Source organism: Schistocerca piceifrons, chromosome 1, assembly GCF_021461385.2.
Source record: "Schistocerca piceifrons isolate TAMUIC-IGC-003096 chromosome 1, iqSchPice1.1, whole genome shotgun sequence".
Lineage (NCBI taxonomy): Eukaryota > Metazoa > Arthropoda > Insecta > Orthoptera > Acrididae > Schistocerca > Schistocerca piceifrons.
This window is the reverse complement of record NC_060138.1, coordinates 722,798,792-722,808,934: the sequence shown is the minus strand read 5'-3', so window position 1 is coordinate 722,808,934 and position 10,143 is coordinate 722,798,792. Positions and strand designations below refer to the sequence as shown.

Sequence of the window (10,143 nt, the reverse complement as noted above, 5' to 3'; positions counted from 1 at the left end):
TCTCTCACTACGGCTCCTTTTATATAAGATTGTCATGTGCAGTCACTGACGTTTTGCTGTCCAGCGCCATCTGTCGGACATTTTGTGAACTTCGTTTCTTTTCTTTTCTTTTTTTTTCTTTCTTTCTAATAAAACCCCATGTCATTGCAAGCATGTGTGTCATTTTATACCTCTCTATCTACATTATTCCGTGGATTATCAAGTTTACAAATTTATACTGGCTTTTTGATCATACGGTATGTATGGGCAACAAAACAAGGAAGACTGTGTTTGCTCAAGGCAGAACTACATTTCCTTGTTGCGTAGTGCCACTGATGTCTTGGATGTCGCTCCAGTAGGGACTGCTGCCTTTTCTAGACAGGTGCGCATGTGGTGTGCCTTCCTGGTGCAGAAGAGCCAGCTGGAAGCGACTGCGCGGCGGATGGCGGGCGAGGAGCGCAAGGCGCGCTGCCTGCTGTGCCAGCAGCTGGTGCCGTACGCGCTGCAGGACACGACGCCTCTGCTGCGACACCTGGTCGACCAGCACCCCGACCTCAGCGTCGCGCCCTTCGAGAGCCGCTGCCAGGTCGACTCCGGCACATGGCAGGTCGGCGCTCCTCTTGGCCTCCTGCGTCATTCCAGCGGTTCTTACTGAGGCCATTTACGCCACATATTTTGAAACTCGCAAACTCTCTCACCAAAACCTATAGGGTACTTCCGTCAACCTAGAATCTCTAAATACTTGTATGAATATGGTGTCTGTTCTTTCGGACATGTCCGAAAGGACAGACACCATTGATGACCCGCAGCTGTCTAGAACCAAATTAGAATTATACACTACTGGCCACTAAAATTGCTACACCACGAAGATGACGTGCTACAGACGCGAAATGACTGAAAGGAGATGCTGTGATATGCAAATGATTAGCTTTTCAGAGCATTCACACAAGGTTGGCGCCGGTGGCGAGACCTACAACGTGCTGACATGAGCAAAGTTTCCAATCGATTTCTCGTACATAAACAGCAGTCGACCGGCGTTGCCTGCTGAAACGTTGTTGTGATGCCTCGTGTAAGGAGGAGAAATGCGTACCATCACGTTTCCGACTTTGATTAAGGTTGGATTGTAGCCTATCGCGATTGCGGTTTATCGTATCGCGACATTGCTGCTCATGTTGGTCGAGATCCAGCGACTGTTAGCAAAATATGGAATCGGTGGGTTCAGGAGGGTAATACGGAACGTCGTGTTGGATCCCAATGGCCTCGTATCACTAGCTGTCGAGATGACAGGCATCTTATCCGCATGGCTGTAACGCATCGTGCAGCCACGTCTCGATCCCTGAGTCTGCAAGACAACAACCATCTGCACGAACAGTTCGACGACGTTTGTAGCAGCATGGACTATCAGCTCGGATACCATGGCTGCGGTTACCCTTGACGCTGCATCACAGACAGGAGCGCCTGCGATGGTGTACTCAACGACGAACCTGGGTGCACGATGGAAAAACGTCATTTTTTCGGATTAATCCAGGTTCTGTTTACAGCGTCATGATGGTCGCATCCGTGTTTGGCGACACCGCGGTGAACGCACATTGGAAGCGTGTATTCGTCATCACCATAATGGCGTATCACCCGGCGTGATGGTACGGGGTGCCATTGGTTACACGTCTCGTTCACCTCTTGTTCGCATTGACGGCACTTTGAACAGTGGACGTTACATTTCAGATGTGTTACGATCCGTGGCTCTACCCTTCATTCGATCCCTGCGAAACCCAACATTTCAGCAGGATAATGCACGACCGCATGTTGCAGGTCCTGTACGGGCCTTTCTGGATACAGAAAATGTTCGAGTGCTGCCCTGGCCAGCACATTCTCCAGATCTCTCACCAATTGGAAAGTGTGGTCAATGGTGGCCGAGCAACTGGCTCGTCACAATACGCCAGTCACTACTATTGATGAACTGTGGTATCGTGTGGAAGCGGCATGGGCAGCTGTACCTGTTCACTCCATCCAAGCTCTGTTTGACTCAATGCCCAGGAGTATCAAGGCCGTTATTACGGCCAGAGGTGGTTTTTCTGGGTACTGATTTCTCAGGATCTGTGCAACAAAATTGCGTGAAAATGTAATCACATGTCAGTGCTAGTATAATATATTTGTCCAATGAATACCCGTTTCTCATCTGCAATTCTTCTTGGTGTAGCAATTTTAATGGTCAGTAGTGTATTAATACCTTCAGCTGCTAACGGGCGTTGATATACATCAACCGGGACAGGTGGAAATGTGTGCCCCGACCGGGACTCGAACCCGCGATCTCCTGCTTACATGGCAGACGCTCTATCCATCTGAGCCACCGACGACACAAGAGGATAGCGCGACTGCAGGGACTATCTCGGGCACGCCTCCCGCGAGTCCCACATTCTCACCTTGTATGTCCACACACTACATTCGTGGTGTCCCACCCCAACACACTCATTACTCGTGGAAGACATTCTTACCAAGTAGATTAGATTAGTACTTGTTCCATAGATCATCAAAACGACACTTCGTAATGATGTGGAATGTCACGTTAATAAAAGGTGTCTATACAAGATATTACATTAGACAAAATATTACATGACACTCAATTTTTTTTGTGGTGGTTGGGAAATTACACACTTACTATATCCAAAAATTCATCTAATGGGTTGGAGTTTCCATTAAAAAATTCTTTTAATTTCCTTTTAAATGCTATATGGCTATCTCTAAGACTTTTGATGCTACTAGGTAAGTGACCAGACTTTTGTGGCAGCATAATTTACCACCTTCTGAGCCAAAGTTAGATTTAACCTTGAGTAGTGAATATCATCCTTTCTCCTAGTGTTGTAGCCATGTACACTGCCATTACTTTTGAATTCCTTCTGATTGTTAATAACAAATTTCATAAGCGAATATATATATATTGTGAGGCTACAGTGAAGATTTCTAGCTCTTTAAATAAGTGTCTGCAGGATGATCTTGGATGAGCTCCAGCAATTACTCTGATTACACGCTTTTGTGCAATGAACACTCTTTTACTTAATGATGAGTTACCCCAGAATATGATGCCATACGAAAGCAGAGAATGAAAATAGGCGTGGTAAGCTAATTTACTCAGATGTGTATCGCCAAAATTTGCAATGACCCTAGTAGCATAAGTAGCTGAACTCAAACGTTTCAGCAGATCCTCAGTGTGTTTTTTCCAGTTCAACCCCTCATCAATGCATACACCTAGAATTTTGAATATTCTACCTTAGCTACCGATTTCTGATCGCAGTCTATATTTATTAATGGTGTGATTCCATTTACTGTGTCCCGTAAGAGTTCGGGAAATATGTGTGCCTCGGCACAGGAGGAGGAGGTCATGGCCGGTATTGCCAGAACGATACACTTATATGGATATGGTGTCTGTTCTTTCGGAAATGATATCGATAACAGGCAAAAATCGATCAGATTCTCGATTGTCGGGATGCATACTTCGTACGGAAGCGTCTGTGTACGAGTTCTACTCGCTCTTGGCCAATTTCTTTCGTTCGCGAGGGTCATTCTTCGGTATGGCGTGTGTAGAGATTCACGTCACTCTTCCGGAGTGCATGTAGTACCACACCTGAACGGAAAGGAATGCTTAGTCCACATGGTACACCTATTGAATGCGTGCCTGTGTAAGCAACTGGAAGATTTTATGCTTATTTACATTGTAAAATATCGGCTAAACTCGATCATGCTCATACGATACACTGTGAGATGATGCTAATGACCATCCATTGCTGAGAGGAAAGCCCGTTTGAGAGTGTTGACTGTGGTTTGGTTTGCAGGCAGCCAAGTCAACGATCCTGCTGGGCAGCGCTGACGAGCAGATGCAGCAGCGTCAGAAGAGGTACCGCACCACGCGTGAGTGCTCCCATATATCACACCTCCACGCCTCAGTATAACTGTAGTATTCGAACAACGAGTCTGTTCAAGACAGTGCATCGAGACATTTGTAAGCATACGTCTGTAGTCAGAACCATCGAATCGCCGTGTCGTAGCGGAGCTTCCCTGGAGGGATGCTGAATACAAATGCCGCAGAGAGTTTACACTACTGTTGCTTAATCACCAATAGAAACACAAGCATCATCGAAAGCTATGCCTCACTTCCCTTATCAGTTCAATACTTCTCCTACAAGTTGCCTGTAACGATAATTTAATACAGGATGTTCGGAAATCCACTTACAAACTTAAAGGAGTGAGTACATAATAGTTTGAACGGAAACCTGAGTCCGGAAACATCATCAAAAGAGACTACAGACCGTCAGAGTCGCAGGTGCCGGCGCTTGTAAATGTATGTACAAACAGAGGATTCCATTATGATGTTACAAACTTTCTAGGTTGATGGAAGCCGTTAATGGATCAATTTGTGCTAAGGTTTTCTATCCGGTAATGAACGAGTCGAAAGTATGATCGAAAACCCTTCTGATACCTCTGACAGGGGAATACATTTACTGGTACTGTTGTTAAGATTTTAGGGTAGGAAAGTTTCTGGAAAGTTTGTAACACCATCACGGAATCATCCTGTATATACATATACACTCCTGGAAATTGAAATAAGAACATCGTGAATTCATTGTCCCAGGAAGGGGAAACTTTATTGACACATTCCTGGGGTCAGATACATCACATGATCACACTGACAGAACCACAGGCACATAGACACAGGCAACAGAGCATGCACAATGTCGGCACTAGTACAGTGTATATCCACCTTTCGCAGCAATGCAGGCTGCTATTCTCCCATGGAGACGATCGTAGAGATGCTGGATGTAGTCCTGTGGAACGGCTTGCCATGCCATTTCCACCTGGCGCCTCAGTTGGACCAGCGTTCGTGCTGGACGTGCAGACCGCGTGAGACGACGCTTCATCCAGTCCCAAACATGCTCAATGGGGGACAGATCCGGAGATCTTGCTGGCCAGGGTAGTTGACTTACACCTTCTAGAGCACGTTGGGTGGCACGGGATACATGCGGACGTGCATTGTCCTGTTGGAACAGCAAGTTCCCTTGCCGGTCTAGGAATGGTAGAACGATGGGTTCGATGACGGTTTGGATGTACCGTGCACTATTCAGTGTCCCCTCGACGATCACCAGTGGTGTACGGCCAGTGTAGGAGATCGCTCCCCACACCATGATGCCGGGTGTTGGCCCTGTGTGCCTCGGTCGTATGCAGTCCTGATTGTGGCGCTCACCTGCTCGGCGCCAAACACGCATACGACCATCATTGGCACCAAGGCAGAAGCGACTCTCATCGCTGAAGACGACACGTCTCCATTCGTCCCTCCATTCACGCCTGTCGCGACACCACTGGAGGCGGGCTGCACGATGTTGGGGCGTGAGCGGAAGACGGCCTAACGGTGTGCGGGACCGTAGCCCAGCTTCATGGAGACGGTTGCGAATGGTCCTCGCCGATACCCCAGGAGCAACAGTGTCCCTAATTTGCTGGGAAGTGGCGGTGCGGTCCCCTACGGCACTGCGTAGGATCCTACGGTCTTGGCGTGCATCCGTGCGTCGCTGCGGTCCGGTCCCAGGTCGACGGGCACGTGCACCTTCCGCCGACCACTGGCGACAACATCGATGTACTGTGGAGACCTCACGCCCCACGTGTTGAGCAATTCGGCGGTACGTCCACCCGGCCTCCCGCATGCCCACTATACGCCCTTGCTCAAAGTCCGTCAACTGCACATACGGTTCACGTCCACGCTGTCGCGGCATGCTACCAGTGTTAAAGACTGCGATGGAGCTCCGTATGCCACGGCAAACTGGCTCACACTGACGGCGGCGGTGCACAAATGCTGCGCAGCTAGCGCCATTCGACGGCCAACACCGCGGTTCCTAGTGTGTCCGCTGTGCCGTGCGTGTGATCATTGCTTGTACAGCCCTCTCGCAGTGTCCGGAGCAAGTCTGGTGGGTCTGACACACCGGTGTCAATGTGTTCCTTTTTCCATTTCCAGGAGTGTATTTACAGACACCGGCGCCTATAACTCCGACGCTCTATAGCGTCGATGGATGACGTTCCCGGACCTAAGTTCCTATTCAAAACACTCACTCCCCTCTGCAAGTCCTATAAATTTTTAACGGAATTTCCGAACACGTTGTATCTACGCTCCTCAGAGGTCACAGATATCTCCATCAGCAAGTCCTCCACAATGTGCCGTGCAGCGGGTTGCCGTTTACTTTATTGTGTTATAAGTTCAGAGGTTCTGAATTCGGGGAAGGTACGTAGTGCCGCCCCTAGGCTGAGAGCAGGTGCCCGCAGAGTACACTTGGCAGAGTACTGTCAGCTGTTTCTCAAGAGGGAACCTTGTGGTGAGGTCAGCCCAGCGGATGAAGAGATTCACAAAGACTTCACACGTGAAAATTCGTGGGACGGGTAAACACCACCCTCTAAACAATCATTGACTTTTTTTACAAGTGGATTCAACGGTTTGACTAACATCTCACTGCTTCCAACAGTTTGAAGCACAGGTGACTTTCTTTCGGTTGTTTAACGAATACTGTTTTAGCAACGTGACGGTAACTAGAATAAAAACCTGCCCCGTGTAACAACACACTTCAGTTTTTTCCAGCAGTATGCATACATGGGTTTCCGTCAAGAAAAATACACCTAAAAACTCACTTCTGCAATGTAATATCAAACACCATACCTAGAACGGTAGCAGTAGTCTAACAGGGGTGCGTGATCAAGTTACAACACAGACCTACCATCCGATGTTGCGTACTTCGGAAGTCCAGCAGCACATTCTCGACCTGTTACACCTACCCTCCCTTAACCTGTGATTCAGTTGTTCCTGTGCTGCTTAAAGAAAGCACAGGCTAATCTGGTAAAATCAAATATACACACATAAAAAAAAGTTTTGCATCACCCCGGTTCGTAGAACTTTTGAAGAAAGACGTTTACTGTGGATATTGTATCACAGACACATTCTCTTTGACTGTTCAGAGATGTCACTAAACCCGCCCAAAGATGTAAACACCATGCATGAGCAGCGCCTATTACAAGGAGGGGGTCCGACAGTCGATCAGTTCCAGTCATTCCACCAGGAAGGAGGCATACAGCTAATGTTGTCTGTAGTTCAACAAAGCCTAGACGGTCAATACCGCGGTTTGATCGCGTCCGCATTGTTACTTTGTGCCAGAAAGGGCTCTCAACAAGGTAAGTGTCCAGGCGTCTCGGAGTAAACCAAAGCAATGTTGTTCGGACATGGAGCAGATACTGAGAGACAGGAACTGTCGATGACACGCCTCGCTCAGGCCGCCCAAGGGCTACTACTGCAGTGGATGACCGCTACCTACGGATTATGGCTTCGTGGAATCCTGATAGCAACGCCCCTATGCTGAATAATACTTTTCGTGCAGCCACAAGACGTCGTGTTATCACTCAAACTGCGCGCAATAGGCTGCATGATGTCCAACTACACTCCAGACGTCGATGGCGAGGTCCATCTTCGCAACCACGACACCATGCAGCGCGGTACAGATGGGCCCAACAACATGCCGAATGGACCGCTCAGGATTGGCATCACGTTCTCCTCACCGATGAGTGTCGCATATGCCTTCAACCAAACAATTGTCGGAGACGTGTTTGGAAACAACACGGTCAGGTTTAACGCCTTAGACACACTGTCCAGCGAGTCCAGCAAGGTGGAGGTTCCCTTCTGTTTTGGGGTGGCATTATGTGGGGCCAACGTACGCCGTTGGTAGTACTGGAAGGCGCCGCAACGGCTGTACGATACGTGAATGCCGTCTTCCGACCGATAGTGCAACCATATCGGCAGCATATTGGCGAGGCATTCGTCTTCATGGACGACAATTCGCACCCCCATCGTGCACATCTTGTGAATGACTTCCGCCAGGATAATGATATCGCTCGACTAGAGTGGCCAACATGTTCTCCAGACATGAACCATGTCGAACATGCCTGGGATGGATTGAAAAGGGCTGTTTATGGACAACGTGACACGCCAACCACCCTGAGGGATCTACGCCGAATTGCCGTTGAGGAGTGGAACAATCTGGACCAACAGTGACTTGGTGAACTTGTGGGTAGTACGCCACGACAAATACAGGCATGCATTAATGCAAGAGGACGTACTACTGGGTGTTTGAGGTACCAGTGTGTACAGCAGTCTGGACCACCACCTCTGAAGTTCTCGCTGTATGGTGGTACAGCATGCAATGTGTGGTTTTCATGAGCAATAAAAAGGACGGAGATGATGTTTATGTTGAACTGTATTGCAATTTTATGTACAGGTTCCGGAACTCTCGGAACCGAGGTGATGCAAAACTTTTCTTGATGTGTGTATTATTGAGGCAGTCTACACTCCAATTAAAATGGTGAACAGACGTTACAGCATTTATGAAAAGTTGACAACAGCGTTCATCAGAATTCAGGACGCTTGCTAAACTGAGACTAATTCCGATTGACGGGACAGTCACGCCATACCCAGTTAGCTACTCACACATGACATTCTAATCTCTTTGTTGCTGTGCTATGCTGGGCTTGGATGCGAATCGCCAGGAATTGTCAGCAGTAACTTGCACGATTTCTGCAAGACACAAACTTCGCTTATCCCACACTCGCCACCAGACGGCCATCAGAGACAGTCGACAGCAACACTGAGCCACAACACAAGTAGATAATTAGCATCGTCGAGCTTACTGACATTTAGTTGATTCCGACTCAACGGCCTAGAACATATCTTTTAATTCCCTTCGGCGACTACCGGCCGAAGTGGCCGTGCGGTTAAAGGCGCTGCAGTCTGGAACCCCAAGACCGCTACGGTCGCAGGTTCGAATCCTGCCTCGGGCATGGATGTTTGTGATGTCCTTAGGTTAGTTAGGTTTAACTAGTTCTAAGTTCTAGGGGACTAATGACCTCAGCAGTTGAGTCCCATAGTGCTCAGAGCCATTTGAACCATTTGAACCTTCGGCGACTTGCGTTTCAGTGACCTACCCTAGTAATTCTGCTGGCTGAACGAGACGTACAGTTTAATTTGGAATCCGATCCACGTGACGCTCCTGGCGAGCCTTCACATCTCTGAGAGGTGAAGACAAGCTTAAAGGCTGACTGAAAATGTCGTGCTCCAACCGGGATTCAACCAGTTGTGAAAAAGGCACGCTTTCACTTTAAGAGAGTTAACAGTTCTTGACCTTTAACTTCTTGGACTTTCTACTGCCTAATGCGCATATTGAATATAGGAGGGAAGGATTGAAGATTGGGTTTAACATTCCGTCGATATCGAGGTCATTAGAGACGGAATGCAAGCTCGGATTGTGTCAAGGATGGGGAAGAAAATCGAGCGTGCCCTTTCAAAGGAACCATCCTGGCATTCGCCTGGAGAGAGTTACGGAAATCATGAAAAACCTAAATATCGATGCCAGGATCCGGGTTTGAACTGTCGTCCATCCGAATGCGAGTCCAATATGCTAACCACTGCGCCACCTCGCTTAATTTGAATATTGGAACTGCTCTCGCAGATTAAGCTGCGATCGTCGATGTAAATAAAATGGTATCGTGGACACTGTCACAAAAACGTGTGTGAATGGCAATCATAAGTAAAATAATTTACAGGAACACATATATTTAGCTTTTAGTTGTATCGTTCACTTTGCTTGAGTGAAGTGGGTGACCATGTTAAACATGCAAACTTAATCCCTACGGTGGAAACACAACAATATCGACACATTACCGCAACATTCACAGTAGCGACGTTGCATTCCCCCCTCTCAGCCAACGATAATGAACTTATTTCCAATAACATGTGTCTCAGTGTCTATTACAATTGGACCCCTTCCTGATATCAATGAGTAGTTCAAGAAACGATCGCAGTATGCTGTCCAGACCAAGGTACTGGGGTGGCTAATGGCCTGCACAACCACACTGCTTAACAACTACGGGTGTACTGTCCTGTCCTGTCCTGTCCTGTCCTGTACAACCTACATAACTCGGAAGCGATTCTCACAGAGGTGATACGATATGTGATGAGACACGTCGCAAAAGAAGTCGCGCAACGTGACGTTTATTGGTGCGTCACTCGTGTTCCCACTGAGAGAGAATACGTGTACAATATGATGCGCGATATGACTCTCGAAACGAGAACCGACAAGGCACCACGATTCA

General features: G+C 48.0%; 1 protein-coding gene across 1 annotated transcript in view; it reads left to right on the top strand.

Annotated features, from left to right (window-relative positions):
- Positions 1 to 367: 367 nt before the first annotated feature.
- LOC124772316 overlaps positions 368 to 10,143 on the top strand; it is a 28,469-nt gene continuing 18,693 nt past the window's right edge. Inside the window, exons 1-2 of the mRNA XM_047249331.1 lie at positions 368 to 586; positions 3,807 to 3,882. Of these exons, the coding sequence (XP_047105287.1) occupies positions 368 to 586; positions 3,807 to 3,882 (295 nt within the window). The remainder of the gene's footprint in view (positions 587 to 3,806; positions 3,883 to 10,143) is intronic.